The following is a 26,424-nucleotide window of genomic DNA, read 5'->3' as shown; positions in this document are numbered from 1 at the left end:
ATTTATTGGCCAAGCTGATGAATTCTATCATATAATTCATTCAATTTTATGGATGAGAAAACAGGCTTATGGAGATTAAATAGCTTGCCCAAAGCCACATGTCAGGAAGTAAAAGAGCGAGAATTACAAACTAGGACAGCCTGCCTGGGAAATGCTCCTAACTACTGGATGACATGGCCTTACCAGAGCCAGTTTTTAAATTTAAAAAAAAATAATAATAATAAAGTAAAAATTTAAGTTTGAGAAAGAGAGAGCATGAGCAGGGGAGGAGCAGAGAAAGAGGGAGAGAGAGGATCCCAAGCAGGCTCCTGGCTATCAGTGCAGAGCCCGTCACAGGCATGGATCCCATGTACTAGGAGATCATGACCTGAGCCAAATCAGGCATCAGATCTTAACTGACTGAGCCACCCAGGTGCCCCCAGAGCCAGCTTTCAGAAAGTTAACCTAAAACGGCTAGTTGTTTTATCAGCAAAATGTGTTAATTTGGGAAAGCAGAGGAATTACAATTAGGAACAAACCAGCTATAGCATAAGTCATAGGCAAATTCAGAAAACAAAGATCCGGGATCACTCTTTAATAGAACAAAGGGGTGGTGGTGCCAGAGTGGCTGTTATAAACAGTCCATTGGAGTAAACTTGGAGTTTGAAATGTATCGGCTTTTCATCAGCTGAGTTGTGACTGCCTCTCATTGGCTAAATTGTGACCCTAATTGGCTGAGCTGTTGCCAAGGGAGGAGAAAATCTTCCCTCCTCCTGGGGTGGTAGTAAGAATGCTAAGTATGTCTCTTCTTCTCGGGTCTGCAAAGGGCTACAAGGAGTAGTAGGTGTGAGAGCTCCCTCTTTCTGGCCTCCCAACTCCATTTTATTTATTTATTTGTTTGTAATGTTTATTTACTTATTTTGGGAGAGAGAGAGAAAGAGAGCAGTGGAGGGGCAAAGAGAGAGACGGAGAGAGAGGATTCCAAGCAGGCTCCATGCTGTCAGCACAGAGCTCGACTGAGCTCAATCCCCCAAACAGTTACATCGTGACCTGAGCCCAAATCAAGAGTCAGAAGTTCAGCTGACTGAGCCATCCAGGCACCCCCAACTCCATTCTAAATGAGGTTTCTTTTATTTGGTTTCACAAAACTAACCACCCACAATGGTTTAAATGGTCAGTTCACCTTTTCTTCCCACCTCTTGGTTTCCCATCCCTTCCCTCCGCCACCTTCACTACTGCCTGGTACACACTGACAAAGATGGTCAGGGCAAGTCTAGAACTATTGAAAAGTTTATCCTCCTCAGGTCAGATGGATTGATGTCAGAAAATAGATATTTTCCTTAAAGTATGTCTATTTAGAACACCATTTAAAATCAGTCAGGAGGAACTTGCTCTTAAAAGTAATACCATAAGGGCACTCATGCATCTCTTGATCTTGGGGTCATGAGTTCAAGCCACACGTTGGGCATGGACGCTACTTAATTAAAAAAAATAAAAATGAAGTAATACCATAAAGCATTTCTAAGGCAATGACTGCATGTGTAGGGTGTGTGTATGTGTGTGTGTACATACGCATGTTAATTTGGGAAATTTTGGGTTTCTTGATATTCAGTTTAGATCGATACCTTGAACACACCCTTACAAAGTACATCCAGAACTGAGGAGTCAGAAAGTAATAGAATGGAAACAAAATTAAAGAACACATTGGATTTATTATGAAAGAGAGAACATTTTATTTATTTATAAATTTTTTTTTTAATGTTTATTTGTTTTTGAGAGAGAGAGAGAGAGAGAGACAGAGCATAACCAGGGGAGGGGCAGAGAGAGAGTGAGATACAGAATCTGAAGCAGGCTCCAGGCTCTGACCCAGGACTCAAAATCACAAACCTTGAGATCATGACCTGAGTCAGACCCTTAATCAACTGAGCCCCCAGGCGCTCCTAGCCAGTGAATACTTAAATTCAGATAGCCGGGAGCCACCCAGGCTGAACCTGCAGCACAAATAAAATTCAGTGTTAGCTACATGTCGTGCTCCATTCCCGGGAAATGTGGGAGTCCTGTCTCCTACTGTCCACAGTATCAGAGTACTCAGGAAATGTGCTTTATAAATATCTCCAAGTGAATTCAAATGGAACAGAACCTCAGAGGCAACATTTTGTACCATTTCTCTTTTGTGCAATGAGTTGCTGGTCTGAGTTAATTTGGATTGCCAAGTCAGAAAAAAAGATGATCTGAACTCAGTCGGGTACAGTTTGCCAGATAAAATAGAGGATGCCCAGTTCAATTTCAATTTCAGATCAACAGCGAATATTTACTTTTGGTATAAGTATGTTTCAAATACTTCATGGGACATACTTATACTAAAAATAAGCGTTGTCTATCTGAAATTCAAATGCAACTGGACACCCTGCATTTTTATTTACTAAATCTGATGATCCTACTTTCTGCTCATAATAAGCACATACCTTTTTATTTTAGCCACTGCTCCTCTATCCATTCATGGGGGAGGGGAGGGAAGAACACTAGCGTAAGAGGCAGTGGAAAATATTTACTATTTGTTTTGGCTTTGATCACAGAGAAAATAAATGGAGAAGGACAAAAGAAAATAATAGCTATGTGATTAACATGTTTGTCACATTAGGGCAGTCAGCTATTTTCTAGTGGCAACTAAAATTTGTTCAACTGAGACTACTGGGCCCTTCAGAAATGTCAAGTTCTCTGTGGTGGAAGAAAGAGAAAAGGGAGAAAACGAGGCAGGAGACCATGAAATGGATACGATATTATAATTCTCTCAGAGGCTGAGCCTGTAGGTGGATGCAGTGCAGGGAGGGAGCAAGAGCCACCTGACAGAAGTTACCGCAGCGGCTTTCAAAGTTTGGTTTCACTGAATATATTTAACTGCAAACATGGAATAATGGCTTTTTTTCCCCCCTTTCAATCATTTCTTTTTATTTAATTTAATTTTATTTTTTTTAACATTTATTTATTTTTGAGACAGAGAGAGACAGAGCATGAACGGGGGAGGGTCAGAGAGAGAGGGAGACACAGAATCTGAAACAGGCTCCAGGCTCTGAGCTGTCAGCATAGAGCCCGACGCGGGGCTCGAACTCACGGACCGCGAGATCGTGACCTGAGCCGAAGTCGGACGCTTAACCGACTGAGCCACGCAGGCACCCCAATCATTTTTTTTTTAAAATAAGTTCTGGGGGCGCCTGGGTGGCTCAATCAGTTGAGCATCCGACTTTGGCTCATGTCATGATATGGAGGTTCCTGGGTTCCAGCCCTGCATTGGGCTCCCTGCTGTCAGCGCAGTGCCCACTTCAGACCCTCTGTCCCTCTCTCTCTGCCCCTCCCCCACTTGCACTCTCTAATGAATGAATGAATGAATGAATAAATAAATAAATAAATAAATAAAACATTTAAAAATAATAGTGAAAAAATAAACACTGGAACAGACCCATAGGGTCCAAATTCTAACTCCACTATTTAACAAGTGCCTAGACTTGAGTTACAAACACCTCTCTACAACTTACTTGGGAATAGCAGTTCTGATGAGTATGTGAGAATTCAGTAAGTCCATAAAAGGCACATAACAGAGCCTAGTACACAATGAGGATTATATGATTGTATACAAACTCTGGATTCTCAAACGTATCTTCTGGAGTAGTGCTTAAAGGGTCTAGATTTTAGGGTTCTCCTAATCTGATTTGATTACCAGCTATGTGACTCTTGACAAATTGTATAACTTTCATAAATCGATTTCCTCATCAATGAGGAGAGGTATAATAATACTTTGGTCATAAGAATTTGGTCAGTTAAGAATTTTAACTGAAATAATGCATGCCATTTTTTAATATGTTCCTTTTTTTAAGTTTATTTTAGAGTGAGAGAGAGAGAGCAGGAACAGGAGAGAAGGGAAGACAGAGAGAGAGACAGTGTGAGTGAGGGAGGGACAGAGAGAGAGAGGGAGACACAGAATCTGAATCAGGCTTCAGACTCCAAGCAATCAGCACAGAGCCTGACGTGGGGCTTGAACTCATGAACCACGAGATCGTGACCTGAGCTAAAGTCAGACGCTTGACCAGCTGAGCCACCCAGGCACCCTATCTGATTGTTCTTTATAGTTAAGAGTCTGTTTCTTGGTTTGCTCACTCTCTCTCTTTTTTCTTCTGCTTGTTTGTTTTGTTTCTTCAATCCCACATATGAGTGAAATCATATGGTATTTGTCTTTCTCCAACTGACTTATTTCACTTATAATGCATGCCATTATTGAAGGTTTATAAATGTTAGCTGTTGTTGTTGAATTTTTTCCTTCTCTGGCATTCACAATGCTATAACACCCTGATTCTGTTCTTACATCTCCATCCTTTGCTTGTTGCCGCCCTGTATTCTTTCCTTTTCCTTACCCTGGTCAGGAATCCTTTTGCACACTCATCCAGTGTCTCCACTCCAGCACCACCCCCCACCCCCCCTTCCATGCTGGCGATTCCTGTCTGTTACCTTCAATTTTTGTTCTTCCACTTATACCACAGTCTCATACAACTTCCACAACCTCAACGTTGTTACTTCAGAGAATTATTATTGTCTCAAAACGTTCATGTCCAAATAAGATTCTCAGCTCTCGCCCACTGCTAAGTTTCATTGGGGTTACACAGGAAGTAGCAGCTCTTTTCAGTGTCCCCGCTTTTGTCAAACACTGTCATTCTCTAGTGGTCTCTGAGGTAAAAACTTTGGAGTCACCTTTGACACATCCATTTCTATTATCCTTCATGTCCACTTAATAACCAAGGCACTAGGCCAGCTCCCAAATACCAGGAAGAGAAGTCACAATCCCTGAAAAGCAAAAACAAAACTACCGTCTTTACAAAGATACATCTGACAGGAAAACAAAATTAGTTATTTAAAATCTATACCCCACCCCATACCCCCCTCCTCACACACCCCCTTCACCCTTCTCAGGAGGGTGGATATCAGTTGGTAATTGGAGTGTAGTTGCTTGTCATTTTCAAGATAACGGCTTTTGCATATTTGAAATGGTAGGAGTAGGAAGCACAACTGAGAGAGCTGAGATAAAGTTCAAGTGTACTTCATGAAAAGAGAGATGGGGACCAAAAGGGTGGATGATACAGAGGTGGAGCTGTGTCAGGGGAACGCTAAGGAGACCACCGCAGTGACAAGTAGCCAAAGATGAACTTGGAGAGAAGACAGAAGTTGTGCTGACAAGAGTGGGATGTGGATTGGATCTGTGAAGGTTAACTTTGTGTGTCAACTTATATGGGTGCCCAGAGAGCTGGGAAAATATTATTTCTAGGTGCATCTGTGAGGCTGTTCCCAGAAGAGATCAGCATTTGAATCCATAGACTGAGTAAAATCCACACTCACCAATGGGTAAGTATCATCTAATCCTTGAGAGCCAGCAGAACAGGAAGGCGCAGGAAGGTGAATTTGTTCTCTCGCTTGAACTAGGACATCCATCTTCTCCTGCTCTTGGACATTGGTCCTCCTGGCTTTTGGGCCTTTGGACTTGGGTGGGGACTTATACCTTTGGTCCCTGGCTCTTGGGCTTTTGGACTTAGACTGAGACTTACACCATTGGCTCCTCTGATTCTCAGGCTTTTTGGGTTTGAACCAGAACTATACTGCCTAGCATCCCTAGGCTTCTGGCTTTCAGACAATGGATATGGGGAATTTTGGCCTCCATAATCCCATGAGTCAATAATTTATAATAAATGCCTTTCTGCAGATATAGATCTTATTGGTTTTATTTATCTACTATAGAATCTTTTCTTTTTTCACAATCATATTTTCCATTTCCAAGAGCTCTTATTCTTTTTTTCCCTTTTTATTGTTGTGATATAATGCTTTCTGAGAAATACATATATTTCTCAGATATATTTGGTCTTCATCCATAGTTTCTGAAGCCATAAAGGTGGCATGGGTGTCTTGTTACTAATGAAGGGGATTTGGGATCCCACTGGAGGGTGGGGGCTAGGTGCCAGGAGGACCAACCATGTAATTATAAGGTTGGGCCTTCTAACCTCACCCCCTGACCTGCAAGGAGGGGAGAGGAGCTGGAGGTAGAATAAGTTAATGGCCAGTGACTTAGCCAATCCTGACTATGTAATGAGGCCTCCATAAAAACCTAAAAGGACTGGATTCCTGTGGCTCAGGATGGTGAACAAGTGGAGATGTGTGGAGAGTGGCATGCCTGAAGAGGGCACAGAAGTGCTGTGCCCTTTTCCTATACCTCACCCTATGTATCTCTTCATCTGGCTGTTGATTGGTAACCTTTATCATACCCTTTAGTAAGCTGGTACATGTTAAGTGTTTCCCTGAGTTCTGTGCAAATTGAAAGAACCAAAGAAGGAGGTCCTGGGAACCTCTGATTTGTAGCCAATTGGTCAGAGTATAAGGTAACAACTGGCAAGTCCAGGGAGAAGACAGTTGGAACCCTTAATCTGCAGCGGGCCGGTCAGAAGCACAAGTAACAACTTGGGGCTTGAGAATAGTGTCTGAAGTGGAGGGTGGGGGAGGTTAGAGGCAGTCTTGTAGGACTGACCCCTCAACCTGAAAAAATCGGTGCTATCTCTAGGTAGATAGTGTCAGACTTGGGTTGAATTCTCAGACATTCTGCTGGTGTCTGAGAATTGCTGGCTGTTGGAAGGGTGCTCCCCCTTCCCCAACACTGGAATTGGGTCCAGGAACCAAAAAGAGTTTGTGACACTAGAATAGCACTCCCTTCTTGTTTCAAAATTCTCCGCTAGGTTTTTTTTTAATTTTTTTAAAAGTTTATTTATTTAGAGAGAGAGAGAAAGCACGAGTCGGGGAGGGGCAGAGAGAGAAGGCGAGAGAGAGAATTCCAAGCAGGCTCCATACTGTCAGTGCAGAGCCCAATGTGGAGCTCGAAACCATGAGCCATGAGATCATGACCTGAGCCCAAGTCGGATGCTCAACTGACTGAGATACCCAGTCTTTTCAAGTTTCTTTTTTTAAGTTATTTATTTATTTTGAGAGAGAGAGAGAGAACACCCAGGGGAGGGACAGAGAGAGAATCCCAAGCAGGCTCCACACTGTCAGTGCAGAACCTGTCTCAGGGCTCAATTCCATGAATTGTGAGATCATGACCTGAGCTGAAATCAAGAGTCCGTCGCTTAACAGACTGAGACGACCAGTCTCCCCTCTTCTAGTTTCTAAATTACCTTTGCCAAGTACCACTTAGATATCTATATTTTTATTTTGTAGCATACTTTTCTTTAAATGCCTGGTGACATTTTCCCCATTCATATTAAAGAACCAACTAGAAATATTGGATTGTGATACTGCCCGTGGAAGAGGTTGGTCAACCAAGGGAATTTACATTAGAGAACTGGATGAGATGTAGGCGATTTTTTTCGCCTTGGATTTTTTCCCTCTTGGATTGGTCCACTATCTTTAGAAAAAGTATTTGATATTTACCAAGCATTCTGTGCACAGGGATGAAGAACAGGAATAATGAGATGGAGTCAATTCTTCAATACATTGGTTTCTAATGTCCATTTTCCTTTTTTCTTTTTTTTAATGTTTATTTATTTTTGAGAAACAGAGAGACACAGAGTGTGAGCAGGGAAAGGGCAGAGAGAGAGGGAGACATAAAATCCAAAGCAGTCTCCAGGCTCTGAGCTGTCAGCACAGAGCCTGACGAGGGGCTCAAACTCACAAGCTAACCTGTGAGATCATGACCTGAGCTGAAGTTGGACACTTAACCAACTGAGCCACCCAGGAACGGCTTTAATGCCCATTTTCAGCTCAAGTCTTACTCCCCATCCTGACAGCTGGCATATCATTAAATAATATGCTCCAAGGCATACTATTAAATTAAAAAGTATGCTATAGAATATTATGCAGTACATATACATGTATATACTATGTAATGTATATAATGTATATATTTCTGTGTGTGTGTGTGTGTGTGTGTGTGTCTGCAAGGAAGTCCACCAAACAGTTAAACAGTAGTTTTGTCTAGGAAAATAGTATATTTTCAGGAGTTACTATACACTCTAGATAATACAGTATTGTTTAACTTTTTAACTTTCATGTATCATTTGTAATTGGATAGGTGTGTATGTGTGTGTATGTGTGTATGTACACAGATTTAAAAAAATCCAGGGGCACCTGGGTGGTTTGGTCAGTTAAGTGTCCTACTCTTGATTTCGGCTCAGATCATGATCTCACCGTTTGTGAGACTGAGCCCTGCATTGGACTCTGTGCTGAAGGTGCACAGCCTGCTTGGAATTCTCTCCCTCCCTCTCTCTGCCCCTCCTCCACTCATTCTTTCTCTCTCTTTCAAAAATAAATACATAAATTTAAAAAACCCCACATATTAGAATTTCACTTGGTTCTTATCTCCGAATCCCATAAAGTGCCTCCCAGAGTGTACTGACGTTTGTAGGTGCACAATAAATATTTGTTACATAAACAGACGAGTATCTATGGAATGAAAACAGATATGCATTATTATTGTTTCTAAAGTATAATTTCCAAAAATCATGAATCATGAATCTCATAAAAATATGAAACAAACAAGTCAAAGATTTTATTTGATGCATTAATTAATGAGGGAGCCAGAAAGATATTAAAATTAGTTCAAATGGGATTTTGACTTAAAATGACATATTCTCTATCAGAAAAAATTCATTTACATTGTCATGAGCAAGAACCAGGTCCATGATTATTAGTTTTCCACAAATCAACTTTCATCCCTACAGAGTTATAAAATAGCTTAGGTGATCAAACACAATTGCTATAGACTGAATGTGTGTCTCCCACCCAAATTCATATGTTGAGACTGTATCCCCCAATGTGATGGTCTTAGGAGGTAGGGCCTTTGGGAGGTAATAAGGATTAGATGAAGCCCTGAGGAGAGTCCTCATGCATAGGATTGGTGATTTATGAGAGCCATTAGACAGTTTGTTTCTTCTTTCTGCTGTCTGCCAAGTGAGGATCTGAGAAGTCAGCAGTCTGCAACTGGAGAGCAGGCCCTTAAAAGAACTGGACCAAGTTGGCACCCTGATCTTACACATCCAGCCTCCAGAACTGTGAGAAATAAATTTCTATTGTTTATGAGCCACCCAGTGTGTGGTATTTTGGTTATGGCAGCCTGAGATGTGTAAGGCAACAAAAAAGGTGCATCCCTCTATAGTATCAGATAATCTCCAGTGGACCTGCTAGGCAGTGCCCAACACCCATGGCAAGGACCACTAAATATCTCTTTTGCTTCTTTTTAGGGGCACCTGGGGGACTCAGTCGGTTAAGCATACTGGGTGACTCAGTCTGTAAAACACCCAACTCTTGGTTTCAGCTTAGGTCATGATCTCACGGTTTCGTGATTTAAGCCCCTGCTTGGGATTCTTGTCTCCCTCTCTTTGTCCCTCCCCCACTCGACTGTCTCTGTCTCTAAATAAATAAATAAATAAATAAATAAATAAATAAATAAATAAATTCTAAAAATTGAGGCATCTGGGTGGCTCAGTTGATTGAGTGTCTGACTTCAGCTCAGGTCATGATCTCACGGCTCATGAGTTCAAGCCCTACATCGGGCTCTGTGCTGACATCCCAGAGCCTGGAGCCTGCTTTGGATTCTGTCTCTGTCTCTCTCTGCCCCTCCCCAGCTGGTGCTATGTCTCTCTTTCAAAATAAACATTAAAAAAAATTAAAAGAAAAACTCCTTTTCTCCTTTCCAAAACTTGTCAGTTTTACCTGACACTGCTATGTTAACAATCATTGGTCTTGATGTTTTGAAAGAAACATTTATGAATCTCTCTTCTAACATGTGTCAATGATTCCATAGTTTTGAGTAACTTCTTTAATTCACATATATGCAAATTAATACTATTCATGCATTCTTTTGATAAGACTGCCAAGTGACAAGGCTGTCTAAATTTGGTTTGCAAGTAAGGCAATTCAAGGTTTTGTCTAATGAAAAGTTCAGTGTCCTTGTAGAACATGCTTTTTTATTGCACTACTAATCTCCTCCTCAAAAATGCTGGAAATAACTTGGCACAATCCAGTTAAAGTCATTTTGGCATTTGTTTCCTAAACACAACAGTACAGTATTTACAGTCTGAATGATATGTTGCTAAAGCCAGGTTTGTTGACAAAAACACACACTGAACGGTATTCAGTCTTTCTTAAGTATCTTAGGTTAGCGACCATTCCTGGCCCACCCAGATATTCTCATCCGTTTCCTGTTCTAGGCTCTTTCCAGCTGCCTGGAGGCTATAGTCCCTCTCCACCTCCAGAAGTTTAAACACAAGAAAATGCATCAAATACTCCATGATCAAGGCACCAATTATTGTTAAGGGGACAGAGGGGATTAATTTAATCTCTGCAATAATTTGGGATATTAATATTAATTTGGGAGCATATCAAATCTCTTAAAATATGATAAGAATATTTTTAAGTAAATCGGATTATAAGAGGGGCAACAGACAATAGGTATTACCAGAGATACATCTAACACTAAAGGTCTTTTGTCATATGCAAGATTATAATAGATTCACTTATGAAATAAATTGTTAAATATGCTTGCTGCAGATATTTTCCAAATAAAAAATTAGGCCTCAGGGCACCTGAGTGGTTCAGTAGGTTAAGCACCTGACTTCGGCTCAGATCGTGATCTCACAACTTGATCTCACAACTCGTCTCGTGAGTTTGAGCCCCCTGTCAGGATCTGTCCTGATAGTTCAGAGCCTGGATCCTGCTTTCTCCAAAAAATTAATGTAGCAAAAGGTATTTTTGTTTTTTGTTTGTTTGATTTGTTTGGTTTTTTTTTGCTATGAGAATATATAAATGTGGAAACGTTTTTCAAATTTTTGAAACCTTAATAATATATAGTTATATATTGAATAAATACCCTTTACTGAAAAGAAATAAATGCATGTAATTGGGACCATCTGCAAAAATCTAAGATATGTGATCCTAACCAACAATAGTCAATCTTTAAAGTGCTATACTTCATTGACTCACTTAAACCATCATTTAAAAAACGCACTATTATTTCATGTACTGTGAAGAAAAATAAAATGGCCAATTAAATATGACACAGTGTTTTCTTATCACAGCAACTGTAAGACATACTATGATTTCAGAGAGGTTGAAAGGTAAATAAAAAGGGAGTCTTAGGGGCACCTGGATGGCTCAGTGGTTAAGCGTTCAACTCTTGGTTTTGGCTCAGGTCATGATCTTACAGTTTGTGGGATGGAGACCCATGTTGGGCTCCACGCTGCTTGGGATTCTCTCTGTCCCTCTCTCTGCCCCTCCCAAACTTGCTTGTGCTCTCTCTCTCTCTCTCAAAATAAATAAATAGGCATTAAAATAATTTTTCAAAAGGGAGTCTTAGATGAAATACAGTTTTCGTTATGTTTTCCAACAGACATGAACTGTATCTTTTATTTCTGATCAGTAAAGAGTTTTTTACAGATATATCTTATGGCTATTACTACATCTTTTCAAATTATTTTTTATTTTTTTCCTTTTTTCTATTGAAGTATAATTAATACACAGTATTATATTAGTTTCAGGTGTATAACATAATAATTCAACAATTCTATACATTACTCAGTGCTCATCACAGTAAGCGTAGTTACCACCTGTGACTATATTCCTTATGCTGTACTTTCCATCTCTGGAGGTTTGTACCTCTCAATCCCCTTCACCTATTTCACACAGACCCCCATCTACCTCCCCTCTGGCAACTACTGCTTTAAAAGTCTGTTCGTGGGGCGCCTGGGTGGCGCAGTCGGTTAAGCGTCCGACTTCAGCCAGGTCACGATCTCGCGGTCCGTGAGTTCGAGCCCTGCGTCAGGCTCTGGGCTGATGGCTCGGAGCCTGGAGCCTGTTTCCGATTCTGTGTCTCCCTCTCTCTCTGCCCCTCCCCCGTTCATGCTCTGTCTCTCTCTGTCCCAAAAATAAATAAAAAACGTTGAAAAAAAAATTAAAAAAAAAAAAAAAAAAAAAAAAGAAAGCACACGTATACCTATTCTTTTAGAACATAACTTATAAGGCTAGAGAGGGAATATACTACCTATTTTCCAGAAGAATTAAAGTACCAAAATATAATTTGCTGAGAGTTACTCTGACTCCGTACAGAAACTAGAGAAGGAACTCTGCAGTCACCATATCATATAAAGGCTACACGGTAGTAATGGATTCCAGTTAACAACAGGGACTGCCAATTTCGTTCATCTTACTACCACTGGAGGATAAAGCAAAGATTTATTAATCTGACAAGCTGATGATTTCTTTGTACCTATTTGCAAAGTTGCCCTACCCCATTTTTTAATCTCTACCCACCTGGGCAAAGTAATGTCAGCATGTCCTTTTTGCTTCAAGGTACTCCGGGGTGTTGTGGCTTCAGTGAATTTAGAAGTTGAACATTGTTCTTGACAAATACAGCTTTTATTAATATAAATGGTAATCACAGATAATACTTGCATAGTCCTTCAATATGACCAGATAAGGTTATAAGTATTTTATATGTATTAACCAATTTCATCTTCATAAGACTTCCAGGAGGGAAATATGGTTACCCATACTCTCATTGTATACATGAGGACACTGGGGCACAGGGGGTTAAGTTACTTGACTACTGGCACAGGCCGGTAGGTGGCACAGCTAGAATCTGAACTCAGGTTGCCTCCAGAATTCTGTGCTTAGTTGTTAGAAGTTGCCCCCTCTTAGAAGTTATTTATTTCTGTTACTACCTATTTGTAATACACAGTGGACCCAGAAGAATTTGAAGTACAAAAAACCTAGGCTTCAATCCCAAACCTGGGCAGTTTACATACTGAACCTTGGATTTTTTTTAACTTGAAAAATAGGAGTAATAATATTTGTCCTACCGAAATTATGGGTTGTTGAGTAGAATAAATAATGTATGCAAAGGCGCTTTGTGAAGTGTTACATGAAGAGCTACTACGTAAACTTTGAACGGTCGTGTCAGTTAGCATATGGCTTCAGCTGCATGTGATGTTCCGTGAAGTAAGGAGGGTTACAGCTAGAAGGCGGTAGGGTTATGACTGGAAGGCATGGCCGCCCCTACGTTAAACCTGTGTGTCTAACTGCACTACTGCGCTTGCCCCTCTGATACTCAGTCACTATCATACCTGATGGTACACTGTTGTTTTCCTGTGTTGTTTCCTTAAAAATAAGATTGCAAACATAAATTATCCTTCAGGGATTTCCCACAAATGTTTCTCTAGTAGGCCTATGTTGGAAATTCCTACCTGCAACTTACAGACTGGCAGAGGGCAACAGAGAAAGACAGGTCAAGTGAGGAAAGCTACAACATGAGTGGGGCAGAGGAAGATTTCCTGGTCCCCTGGCAAGTTGGGGACATTCCAGTCAGGCGCCTTTGAGGCTCTAATGTGGAAAGCAGCTCAAATTCCCACACAAGAGGTATGTTTATCAGTCTGGGAACATTCTGAGGATTCCCAGGGAAGACAGTGATAACAGGTCTCTCCATCTCATCCACTTACCACTTCAGGCAAGGTCTGTCCATCTTTGGGTAACATAAAACTAAAATCAAAACCATATAAATAATAATGTTAGTACTCTCTCTCTTTCCCCTCTAGCAAATCCCCTGCTAAGGGTTATAAATCATTCCAATATCTCTAACGTAGAAAATCTATAAGCCAACTGAGAAGTATTGGCAAAATGTCTCCTGTGTGATTAGTCCCTGCATGTGCTTGGGGTCTACATGATGCCCTTTAGCAGATTAAACTCTCATAATAACAGGTGAAGACTTAGAAACCATTACCTGCCAGATTTTGTGTCACTGAACATAAATGTAATAAGCTTCAAGAACGTAAGCTCCTCAAATGAAAAATGGAAGATAAAAATGAAAAAGCACACCTGAAACTAATGTAACATGTGTCAAAAAAGAAAAAAAAAAAGACACCAAGAAAGCCTGAGAACATAGAGCTCAGTAAGGCCATGGTTGACTATATCATAATATATCTTAAAAAAAATGTGCAAGCCATTACTGGAATCTCTTAATATATATTAAAAATCAATCTTTCTCAGGGCGCCTGGGTGGCTTGGTCGGTTAAGTGTCCGACTTCGGCTCAGGTCATGATCTCACGGTCCGTGGGTTCGAGCCCCGCATCGGGCTCTGTGCTGACAGCTCAGAGCCTGGAGCCTGTTTTGGATTCTGTGTCTCCCTCTCTCTCTGCTCCTCCCCTGTTCATGCTCTGTCTCTCTCTGTCTCAAAAATAAATAAACGTTAAAAAAATTAAAAAAAAATAAAAATAAAAAAATAAAAAATATCAATCTTTCTCTTTTCATATAAAGTGAAAAATGACAAATGAGTACCTATCTAATTCTAAAATAGACCTTTTTACAAAACCCCAAATACCATATACCTTTCCCTGGTTATGCTATACCCCTGCCACTCATTCATTTTTTCATTCACTTCTTCAACAAATGTATTAACTATATGGGGGTGTGGGCCAGCACTGTGGCAATGGCGTGGCCTGTGAAGATGAATAAACTGTGGTTCTCACTGCCTGGACTCAGTGTGATCACTCGATGAGAGGCAACAACTATAACAAAGAAGTGAAAGAAATGACTATCTTAGCTGAAATCCAGGCAGTAGGCAGGGCTTAACGAAGGGTGAGGTAAAGTGGTAAACAAGTCTGTTTTTGCCGTCTGTACATTGTTTCCACTTTTCCTAGGTGAGGGAATACCATTCCTCCTGTCCTGTATTTTTTTCCTCTGTTGTTTCCTCCTACTGCATCTCTCACTCTTTTTTCCTCCTAAAGCAAAAGGAAAAGGAGGTCAAAGGACCTCTTATTGGGTTGACCAGGGAAAGGGGTTAGAGGAAACATTTCAGGTACCTTGCTATGCTAGGTCCCCCTTTATTGAGTCATGGGGGAAAGGAAGGACTGGATTCTGGAAATGCGAGACGTTAGTTGCAGAATCATGTGTGCGCTGGAAGGGACTGTAGAGGCCATCTTCCTTAGCATCCATTTTATAGCTGGGGGCATTGAGCCTTCATGACTAACTCAAGCCAATGACATCAGCGAGACCACAACTCAGGCTTCTTAACTTCCATGAAAGCTAGAATGGACCAATGAAGCATTTCTAATGCCCCTTTTTGCTGGGTAGGGTGAAGGAGCCAAAGATGGAAACTTCACTGCTGTCTTCAGCAGCCTCTGCAACCCTATGTTCTTGACAAGCACGCAGTCCTTCATTTCTGGTCCTCCAGAGAAATGGAGGACAGTTGATTAACCTAGTCACCCCATAGCTCTGTTCCTTGAAGAAAACCACACCACGTCTATCACTCAAATGACTTTTTTCATATATTTTATTATTTTTGTTACCCCTCTCGTAAGTCTGATTTCTCTATATCCTTTTGAAAATATGATGACCCAGTCTGAACTCAGAGCTTTCAAGATTTGTTTGGTGAAACAAAATGATGTCCTTGTGCTCTGGTTTTTAATGCATTCTACTTTGACTTTTTGGTTTTGCTTCTTATTAAATTTTCAGAACAACAGCTACTTATTTTCAACATGTCAGTAACGACCTTGAGAAATTTATATTATTTATTTCTGTTAAGGATGTTTTCTTGAACGTTGTTCCGTTTGTGTGATGGCCTGCTCCTCCCCCCCCGCCATTTGTCAGCCTGTCAGTAACAACCAGGTGGTGGATACATGTCAAGAAAACTAATCACCTTCTAACAGGATTTGGAACGGAATTAATGCGGATCTTGTGCCCTTCCTGTTCCAACTTTAGCAGCCCAAGGTCCAGGACTGCTTACAGATTAGCTGGCTGGTAACTGCGCCCCGCGGCGTTTTAGGGTCTGGGTTCTCTCTTCAGACCCTAAGCAGGGAATTTTGTTAGATCCAATATTCGAGGTCCTCGGAGACAGAGCTTGGGTTTGTGACTGAAAGGGGCCAGTCCATCCTGGGACGCCCAGCGGCGTAAATGCATCTCTCAGCATCTATTTTCAAGGTGATGACACCAGGCTAGAATGCCGCGAAGTCAACGAGTCCATCCTGCCGGACAAGTTTCCGCTTCTGGACGCCTCTGGGGCTCCGACACGCCACGCCGTGGTGTGCGGGGCTGATGGGACCCTGGTCATTGGAAGGCGGTAGTGCATAGTGCTGTCAATATTTACCAGGCGTCTTCGAGTTGTTCTTCCAGCCCTCCCGGTTGCTCGAAGACGAGGTCTCCAAGGTCTCAACTCCTCCTTCTTGCTAATCAGTGTGCTCGTCCCTCCTCCACCTCCCCGCCCCTCCCCTTTTCTCCAGTCCGCAGGGCTCCCACCTTTTCTCGTGGCCTCCACCGGTGTGCGTGCAGAGACCAGGGTGGAGCCGTGGCGGGGGCGGTGGGGGGGGGGGAGGCCGTGACGTCACCTCTCCGCCACGGAGGCGGGGCTGTGGGAACCGCAGTGTAGCGCAGAGGGGCGGGGCGGGGCGGGGCCTGCGGCGCGTGACCTGGCTGCGGGAGGCAGGAACCCGGAGAAAAGGTGTAGGGGGGCCGGGACCATCAGCCTCCTGAGTCCGGGGGCGGGGCGGGGAGTGCCCGGGCTGAGGCGGCTGGCGTCCGATGGAGTGCTAAAGCGGGTCACGCTTCCTCCTTCCCTCCCCGCCCCTTCTTCTCCTCCCACCTGGGCCTCGGCGTGGAGACGCGCACCTGGCAACCGGCTGCCGTGCTCCGCCGCGTCCCCGCCTCCTCCGCTCGGGCCCGGTGCCCCGAGCCCGACCCCGGCCCCCGGCGCTCGTCTCTCCGCCGGAGCCGCGCTCGCTGGAGGCGGCCTCGAGCGCTCGCTCGTTGATGCCGTTTTGGGGGTGACCCGACGCGGCGGCGGCGCCTCCATGGTGGGGGCGTGTTAGTGGCCGCGGCTCTGTCGGACGTCGAGTGCGCGGCTGCGGGGTAGCCGAGCAGCCCGTCAGTGAGACGCCGCGCGCGTTTCGGGTTTCGGGGCGCTGGAGGAGGCCGCCACGGCCGCGCGGGAGCGGGAGATGTTGGAGCTGAGGCACCGGGGAGGCTGCCCTGGCCCCGGGGGAGCGGTGGCGCCGCCACCCCGCGAGGGAGAGGCGGCCGGCGGCGACCACGAAACCGAGAGCACCAGTGACAAAGTAAGTGGAGCCGCGAGAGGCGCACACCTGCGCCCGGGTTGGGTCCTGGTTTGGGCCGGGACACCTGGGAGCAAGGGTGGGGCCCGAGGAATGTGTGGGGAAGCTGCAGGCTGCCCGCTGCGCCTTCCTCCGGCCTGGCAGTATTTTCTCCTTCCTCCAGTGGGGTCGGGAACCCGGACGCCAGAGCCGGTGCGTTTCCCAGGATGGCCACGACCGCTGCCCAGGATAGCTGGATGATTCGACTTGACTACAATTTAGTTTCTTCCCGTGCCAGTCCCCTTCTTGGCGTCTGAAGCCGACGCTGGAGTTAGCTGGAACCTGCCACCTTAGGAGGTGCAGATTTCTAGTAGCTGCCACCTAACACCTCTTCTCGATAGGGGAACAAAGTTAGGAAGGACTAAAGACGTGCACCTTCGTTTCTAACATGTCATTGGATCCTGGCGCTGGAGGCTTGGCCTGTTGAGCTCCTCCATTAGCACTGTTTCGTTTCCTGTGCCCTTTCTCTGCATGATAGATTGGGAGGGGGGGTGTTGGGGGTGTGTGTATCATACTCGTGACACGGTTGTAATCCTCCAGCTTCTTTAGAGTCCCAAGACAGTGCAGCTCTTCTAGTGGATTTCATTTGACCTGATATGGTAATTCATGAGGACTTTTAACTCGCATTCTATTTAAAGGTAGCAAAAGAGTCAAAGCTCAGCGTATTCCTTAATACAGTGGTCCAAGTAGGAATTTTGGGAAAACAAAGCACTTTTATGACCTTTTAGACTAGGTGGTTTAGGAAATTGGGCCAGAGAATAGATTGCTTCCCAAAATCTGTTTAGACAATTCCATTGTATTTTAGAAGCTCAAAGCTCTTGAACTATTCCTAGAGGCATTCTTTTTTAGAAGCAAGCATCGCAGTTTGAATTACAGAAGTGAAATAAATGGATTGCCCAAGGTCAAATCAGTGGCCTTTTGGAAGTAGAAGTGTTTCCTGATACCCTTTCTTCTGGTTTGTCCTGTTGCGGAGACCCACTGGGCAGTTCTGATTTGTGGAGGGTTCCACCTGCAACTTGATGTTGGTGAACTTGATGTAACTCAAGTTACAAGGCCTTGGTAGGAACATCACAGGATATCATGAAATAATAACTTTAACAGTGATTTTACGAATGAAACCTTAGAATCAGTGGGATGACAGATCTTTTTATTTTCTACCTTTGATAGCAGGTAGAGAGTCTGTGATAGAACGTATGTGTCAAGGAATTACACAAAATATAACAGTTTTCAGTTACTGAAGGTTGGTGTTACAAAGCTAGAAACAGTGGGCTGAGAATAGTCTGTGAAAACTGCCTTGGAAACTAGACCAAAAATAGAATTAATTAGGTTGGGATTTGTTTTTGTTTTAGCACTGGTATAGTTTAGGATCAAGGAAATACCAGCTTCGCCATGTGGACTTCCTTAACCAGCATAAGCTAACAAGCTTTTAATAAAAGAAAACATGTTCAGGAAGCCATGCATAAAATAACTTTCGAATTAATTTAGTTTCTTAACACCCTAATGTATTTAAAATGGAAACTACTGTGGTTTGATTTGATCATTAGAACTGTTGTCTCTATCTATGACTGGGTTACCTTACTGCATACTCATTTATTTATAAACACTGCACTATTGGTTTTCATTAATATGTACCCAGCTGGATTTCGTTTTTTGAGAGTAGATGTTGCCATATGCAACTCATTCTGTCAAGATTCCTTAGGCAAGGATGAGCATTTTCAAACTGTCTAAAATATTGCTGCACTTTTAGAGTTTATCACAAGGAACTCTTGACTGGGCAAGCCCTGAGACATTGAACTCTATCCTCTATCTGTTCTTTATTATCAGGGTGTATGCTTGAATGCACCTGTCTTTCCAGGTCAAGGGCTGTTTTAAAAATAGCTTGCACATCAGAGGCGGGTTAATATTTGGTCTATTTAAACTGTTATAAGTCTTTTCTCTGTTCAAGTTGAAGTAAAGGCGGAACTCTTGGGGAAATAATGAAGTATTATTATATTCTGCTGTTACAGTACACCCCTAAGTCATTTGTAATGGTGTTGTTAACATGCCTTTCTCATTGTTCAGGACCTGGAGACATGCTGGGAGAAGGATCCTGTGCTCCAGAGAGTTAGCAAGTGAAAAAGCCTGTCTTACCTGCAGGGGAGTGTTTCCAGTTGTTAAAATACTGGAGTAATACTTAAAAGATGACAAGACCGCCCCCTCAAGGAACCTCCCAGCAGACACATGAGTTAGATTTATTAGAAATATGAACAAGGCTAATTGCGAGCACAGAGGGCATAGTTGCACTCTTCATGGGACAACTGGAAGAGCTTTAAAGAGGAGATGAGGGTTGAGCCTGGAATGAAAAGATGCCTGGGGACGCACCAGGTGTGCAAGCATTGGGGCAGGGCATTCTAGGCAGAGGGCATGAGGAAACTATTTCTTGAGTCAGCATTGCAGGCACTGAGAACTGGAAATAGTTTGATGATCCTGGAACATAAACTGTGTATGTTTGGGAGGTGCGGCTGGGAGCTTGAAAGTCTTGTGAAGGAGGTTAGGCTTTATTTTATGGACTCTGGGAAGTAACTGGAGGGTTTTTGCAGAGGCATTAGCTAATCACTGCAGCAGCAGCCTGGAAAAAGCATTAGAAACAGGAGATACCTGTTGCAAAGAAACCAGATAGGCGTGTATTGCAAATGTGATAGATGTGAAATGACAGGGCTTGTAGTAGGTCTGGTAGGGGCAGGGAAATAAGGGTTGAGAGAGAAAGTATATTTTAGATAATGATTGTGGGACCTAGACTAGGGTGATCAGAGTTAAGAGTAATACAGGAAGAACCTGCTGGCAGGTACTCTTTGATCCATAACTTAAGAGGCTTTAGGGGAAGAAGCAAAATTTTGGGAGTAGTTTTGCAGGTTGGGAGTTGGCATGAGTGAATTGGGTTGTGCAAGGTTCGTCATTCTCTAAAATAGAGGTGATTCGGGGCGCCTGGGTGGCTCAGTCGGTTGAGCATCCAACTTCAGCTCAGGTTATGATCTCACGGCTTGTGAGTTCGAGCCCCACGTCAGGCTCTGAGCTGACAGCTCGGAGCCTGGAGCCTGCTTCTGAGTCTGTGTTTCCCTCTCTCTCTGCCCCTCCCCTGCTCATGCTCTGTCTCTGTCACAAAAATAAATAAACATTACCAAAAAAAATTAATAAAATAGAGGTGATTCAAGGTAGTGATGGAAACTGAAATGAAAAGTTCGGGTCTGGAAATGTCAACTTTTGATTGGAATATAAGAGGGGAGAAAACTGAAAACAGAACCTTGGGAGGTGCCCATGTATAGAGCAGAGTTGTATATATAGGAAGGGAACCAAGATAATGAGGTCCTGGGGGCTCAAGGAAGGATATCTCATCAATAGTATTTAGGAATGAAGAGGAGGCATGGAACAGAGAGTTTAGCAGAAGGTCCTAGAAGCTAGGTTTTAGGTTGAAGAATGTGAGAGGTAGAGTACTGGTGGTTATTGTTAGAAAGTGCCATTGAAGGGGCATACAGGATAGCAGTTAGAGAAGACATTCAAGTGAAAATCTCCTTTTTCAGAGGCACCTGGATAACTCAGTCGGTTTAGTGTCAGACTGCAGCTAAGGTCATGATCTTGCAGTTTGTGAGTTTGAGTCCCACATCCGGCTGTTTGCTGTCAGCACAGAGCCTGCTTCAGACCCTCTGTCCCCCTCTCTCTGCCCCTCCCCTGCTTGTGCTCTCTCTCTCTCAAAAATAAACAAACATAAAAAAATTTTTAATTAGAAAAATCTCCTTTTTCAAAGGAGGGAAGATAGGTATTTGTATGAAAGAAGTCAAATGAGAGTCAAGATGCTGATGAGGATGGGCAGGCTTTAGAACAGAAACAGATGGATGTGAAGAATACAGATTAGAGTATCCAAGGAAAGGAAAGAAGGAATGGAGGGTGGATGCAAAAACATTTTGAAAAGCAGAAGAGAGTAGATTAAAATGTTTGATGCTTTCACTTTTCTCAGTAAAGTAGGGTCTGAGAACCATATAGCTTCAAGGGATTTTAGAAACAATTTAGTTCAACCCAATCTATATATACATAATATACTTATAATATAGATAATAAACTTGCTCTAGAGTGTGGTTGTTATTGCCCAGAATAACCTGGAGCAAGCAGCAGAGCTGGAACTAGAAGTCTTTGCTGACTAGGACCTGTTGGGAGTTTATTTTAGGGAGTATGATATGAAATGACCAAGAGGCAACCAATAGAATTATCACCAGTGAAGATTCAGTTGAGGGGCACCTGGGTGATCCAGTCAGTTAAGTGTCCAACTTCGGCCCAGGTCAAGAGGTTGGTGAATTTGAGCCCTGCATGGAACTCTGCTGACAGCTCAGAGCCTGGAGCCAGCTTTGGATTCTGTGTCTCCCTCTCTCTCTGCCCCTGCCTTGCTCATACTCTCTCTTTCTCTCTCTCAAAAATGAATAAACATTAAAAAAGTTCTATAAAAAGATGATTCAGTTGAACTAAAATAACACAAATTTGTTATTTGTACCAAATTAGCATAGTTCTTAAGTCAGTAGTAGTAATAGTCATAATAGTTGATACTTGTAGACTGGTTTAGAGTTCACAGAGTACTTTTACATTATTGAGGAGGAAGACTTTTCTCTGACCTTCAGGGTCCTTCTAGCTGGACTAAGAATGAAATTGACACAAGACAGATTAGTAGGAGGAGCACCTGGGTGGCTCAGTTGGTGACGCATCGGACTATGGCTCAGGTCATGATCTCATGATTCATGGGGTTGAGCCTTGCATTCCTCTATGCACTGATAGTGTGGAGCCTTCTTGGGATTCTCTCTCCCTCTCTCTGTCCCTCCCCTGCTTGCATGCTACCCCTTTCATAAATCAATCAATCAATCTTAAAAAAAAGATTAATGGGAGAAAATAAAATTTAATTTTATATGTCCAGGGAAGCAAGACAGACATGGAAATCCCAAAGACAGGCAACATGAGGTATGTAAGGAGAAGGGGGTGTATAAGGAGAAAGGGGGTATGGATCTGGAGTTTCAGAGGGAAGAAATACAGTTCACAGGAGGATGAAGAAAAGCAAATGTTGGCAAATGTTTGCTGGGCCTCTGAGAAACAATAGGACATGGAGGACTTTGATCAAACAGGCCTTGCTCGGCTCCTCTGTATCATACCTAGTTCATAGTATAATGTAGCTATCTATGGTGATAGCTCTCTACCTGAAGCAGGGCTTCCTTCTATCTAAATTCTTTTTAGGAAGTTGGAGTGGGGGGAGGCAAAGAACTTTTTCTGAATCTGCTGGGTTTTGATTGCTTTTAATTCAAAATAATCTTCCCGCCAAAGTGGCTCATCTTGGGGCTTCCTGCTCTTGGCCCCTATAACGTCTTACCTTACTTACTTGCACCTCACAACAGTTATATGTGTGTTAGGAGTAGCCCCATTCAATAGCTGAGAATAAGAAAGGCACTGAGTGTGGTTTCAGCCTGGGAATGCCAGGTCAGGAATGCCAACGGAATGAGCAAATCATCGAGGCCAGATTGAAGTGGCTGACCACACGTTAGGGTAGGCAGGGAAGTGGACTGAAGACCAAAGTAGGTTATTGAAGCTCTGGATGGATTGAGAGGGATTGAGCAGTTGGAAGTCAAGCTAAGAGCTGATTTCCTAGACCAAAGTGAGAGAGAGGGGTGCACATGGAAGTCATGGCTAGTAAAGAGGGGCACATGTGGAATAGAGGGCTGGGGGACAAGGTAGGGCTGCTACCTTGGTACAGATTTTGGTTTGTGAGGTTGGGTGAAACGATCTGGTCAGTTAATTTCTGTCCTTCCCTATTTCAGATGTGTGTAGTTTCTTTCATAAACAACTATAGTTGTTTGGTTTTTTTTTTTTAATTTTTAGTTTTGGAACTTGTGTTTCTATAAATTCATCATTTTACCACACTTCATGATGGGTTTGTCTTAGGATCACCTGTAGGTGTAATAAACATTTTTTCTTTTTCTTTTTTTTTCATTTAAATCTAGGCTGTTAATAAATACTAGTATTTAGATCTAGACATCTAGAATACTGTTGAGATTGATACTCCCCAGTTGTTGATCAATTATTAGTCAGTATTACCACCTAAATAATTGTTCATGGTTCTATTATCATTTGCAGCATATTTGTTTTATTTAACAACATATTTTGAATGCAGGCTTCCCAAATATTACCAACCTACGAATTGATAACACTAAGACAAAGGTGAGTTTATGGGTTCCCATGTTGAGGGAGAACAGCACCTGAACAGAGCTTTGACAGAGTCATGGAGTGGGAAAGGTTAGGTTGGATTTTAGTGAGAATCGGCAGTTTGACTTAATGCAGGTCTTTCAATGCAAGGACTTGTTTGGGACTGAGTAAAGACAAAAATAACAGTTTGGGGTTGTTGGCAGTAGCCACACAAGGATTTTAAGACAAGGGTTCAAAGAATCTTAGGAAGAAACTTGTTGATGCTTCCCATTAAAGAGTTAATGTGTCTTTCAGAAGGTCTTTTGGTGAACAGTGAACTGTAAATCAAGTGTCAGGAATAGTAAAGTTTTGCTAATGTAGACAGTCACATTTTATTTTATTTTATTTTTTAATGTTTATTTATTTTTGAGACAGAGAGAGACAGAGCATGAACGGGGGAGGGTCAGAGAGAGGGAGACACAGAATCCGAAACAGGCTCCAGGCTCTGAGCTGTCAGCACAGAGCCCGACGCGGGGCTCAAACTCACGGGACCGCGAGATCATGACCTGAGCTGAAGTCGACTGAGCCACCCAGGGGCCCGACAGTCACATTTTAAAGTCATGTTAATGTAGGTAGTAAACTGTGTGGAGGTGAGGGCGGGTAGTTCTCATACCTTTAAATGATGTGTTCTATTCTTGGGACATCCCATATGAGTTTTTCCTTATTGTTTTGTGATCTTGACTTTCAACAGTTTATTTTCTTAATATTTTGAGAAATTTTACCATAGGATGTCCTCAGCTATATCAGGCTTTGGATGTGTACTGCAGTGGACTTTTTGAGGCAAACAATATTTTGTTTGGCACAGATGTCCTAGGGAAATGTAGCACAATTTAAAGTAATACTCTGGAAAATTATCTCCTAGAGAAAAATTAGGATGTATACATGTAAAGTATGATTACCCTTCATGTTTATATATGTGCATTTTTGTAAAGCAGACTTTCCTCTGTTTCTTCATGGATAGCACAGCTAAATACAAAGGTTTTTTCTGCTTGTTTTTAACTGTTTTGTGGTTGGGAATGTTTTTAAAAAAATACAGGTTTTGATTTAGTATAAGGAAAGTATGTCACTTAAGAATTTGTATACCAGATGTATTTTGTGAGGCTTGGCTTCCTTCTGTGCATTTAGTAAATACTTGTTGGATGCCTGTTTGGGGTTCTGATTAAATGTCACCTTTTTTGTGGCTCTTTGTACCTTTGAAAAAGGGGTGAGGCCAGGATTTGTCTGTTGCTCAACAACTAATTGTAGAATATACTGATTTCTTGGACTGTGGACTTCAATCGTATGGAATAAAGGTAGTAAAGTAATCATAGTTTGCAAAATACTCACTTGTACATAATGCCAATTTCAATCTGTTAACAATTGTGTAGACAAGGGAAATAGCCTTGAGCAAAGCTAAATTCCTTTCCCAAGGTCACACAGTGTTAAGACCTAGGATTTACCCTAAATTTTCTGTCTAAAAAAACGTAAAGGAGAAATTAGGTATGTGGTCCTAAATTTAAAAATTAATTAAAATATTTACTTAGGAACTTTTTTACTCTTACTACTTTCTGTGATTTTTGAACTAATTTGGCCTTTCTGAATTTGGTTAGACTCTTTTAGCTCAAAATCTATAATTCTGTGATTTTACTCCAGCACCTGGATTTAACTCACACAAAATAGTTTTTAGTGTTTCCTCACTTATTTTGTGATTGATTAGGAGAAGAAATCATTTGTTTTTATTTTACAGCTGTTTACACTTTGATTCATTTAGTTGGGAAACGTTTCAGAACCTATTTAATGAGAATGACATCACATTTTGAGTGACTCCAGAAAAGGAACTAATTTCATTAGCAATCCATTGGTTGTTGGTCACATGCCAAGTTTAGTTATTTTTCTAAGCATTTACTAATTTTCTTATCCACGGGGAGAGGTCAAAGTTGTTTTTCATGTCATGTCATTGAATGTTTGTTTGCTTAAGACTCAGAACTATCTGCGTTGTGAACTTTCTTTTAAATATAAAATTGAAATGCACCGAAAGGGAGAAACAAGAGTCCAGTCCAATGTGAGGAGCTCCTAGCTATAGAAATTTCAAGTTCCTTTTTGCTAATGTGGTGGTTAGGGAACCAGCGATACTTTTCTGTTCCTGGCTATGCTTGCAATTCCCTTTATTTGCCAGGATCCATGGCCAGCTGTTTAAGAGCTTTATGTAGGTCTGATGAAGCCAATCTGACTTCTTCATCTGTCTGGCCCAGGTGGGACCAAACCTTGGCAGTTAAGATTGGGCTCAATGCCACGTTTCTATTCCAAGCAGGTTATTTGAAGACAGTGTGGTGCTGTGGGGCAGCAAATGTTTATTAAGCCTACCGGGGGCTTCACATTTTACCTTGAAATGCAGAAATCCAGATCTGGAAAACAAAATTGGACTCCTGTCTCTTTCAGGGTTTTGGTTTTTATTTTCTTTTCACCTACTTACTGTGTTTGTACATGAACTGTTTCTGTGTTGTCTTTGAACAACTCTGGGACACCATTCATGTAGGGCTTAATGTAGATGGTGTCCCCTGGAATTCTACAGGTGGTGGTACTACTTATAAAATTGTTATAAATAAATATAGTATCGGTACGAAAGTATCATGATACAAGGAACCCCTTAGGCACATGGCTAATCATACCTTGAATTTTGTATTCAATATTTTCTTCTCTTGATAGGTTTATAAGATATTTGTATCCCCAGTGTATTGTTTAGTTTTGAATTTTTTCCTAGCTTTTTATTATAAAAGTGTCTAATAATGTAGAAAAGTTAAAAGGCTAGTATGGTGATCATCCATATAGTCAGCACTTAGATTTAACAACTGTTAAGATTTCTGACAGATTTGCTTTATCTTGCCATATATGCAAATATTTTGTTAATGAACCATTTGAAAATAAACTGTAGACCTCATGGCCCTTCACTCCTGATACTAAATCATGCATGTCTTAAAGACATTCTCCTTTGTAACCACAATACCATTATCATATCTAAAAAAATTAATAACTTTCTTGACTAAAAGGGATCCATATTCAT

General features: G+C 42.0%; 1 protein-coding gene across 1 annotated transcript in view; it reads left to right on the top strand.

Annotated features, from left to right (window-relative positions):
* The first annotated feature begins 16,854 nt into the window (after positions 1-16,854).
* The window catches only part of CDS1 (CDP-diacylglycerol synthase 1), a 71,016-nt gene continuing 61,446 nt past the window's right edge, over positions 16,855-26,424 (top strand). Inside the window, exon 1 of the mRNA XM_058722009.1 lies at positions 16,855-17,099. Coding sequence (XP_058577992.1) covers positions 16,983-17,099 — 117 coding nt within the window. The 5' untranslated portion in view covers positions 16,855-16,982. The remainder of the gene's footprint in view (positions 17,100-26,424) is intronic.

The sequence above is a fragment of the Neofelis nebulosa genome, chromosome 3 (assembly GCF_028018385.1).
Source record: "Neofelis nebulosa isolate mNeoNeb1 chromosome 3, mNeoNeb1.pri, whole genome shotgun sequence".
Taxonomy (NCBI): domain Eukaryota; kingdom Metazoa; phylum Chordata; class Mammalia; order Carnivora; family Felidae; genus Neofelis; species Neofelis nebulosa.
The sequence above is the reverse complement of the archived record's forward strand: the minus strand, read 5'-3'. Positions and strand labels throughout refer to the sequence as shown.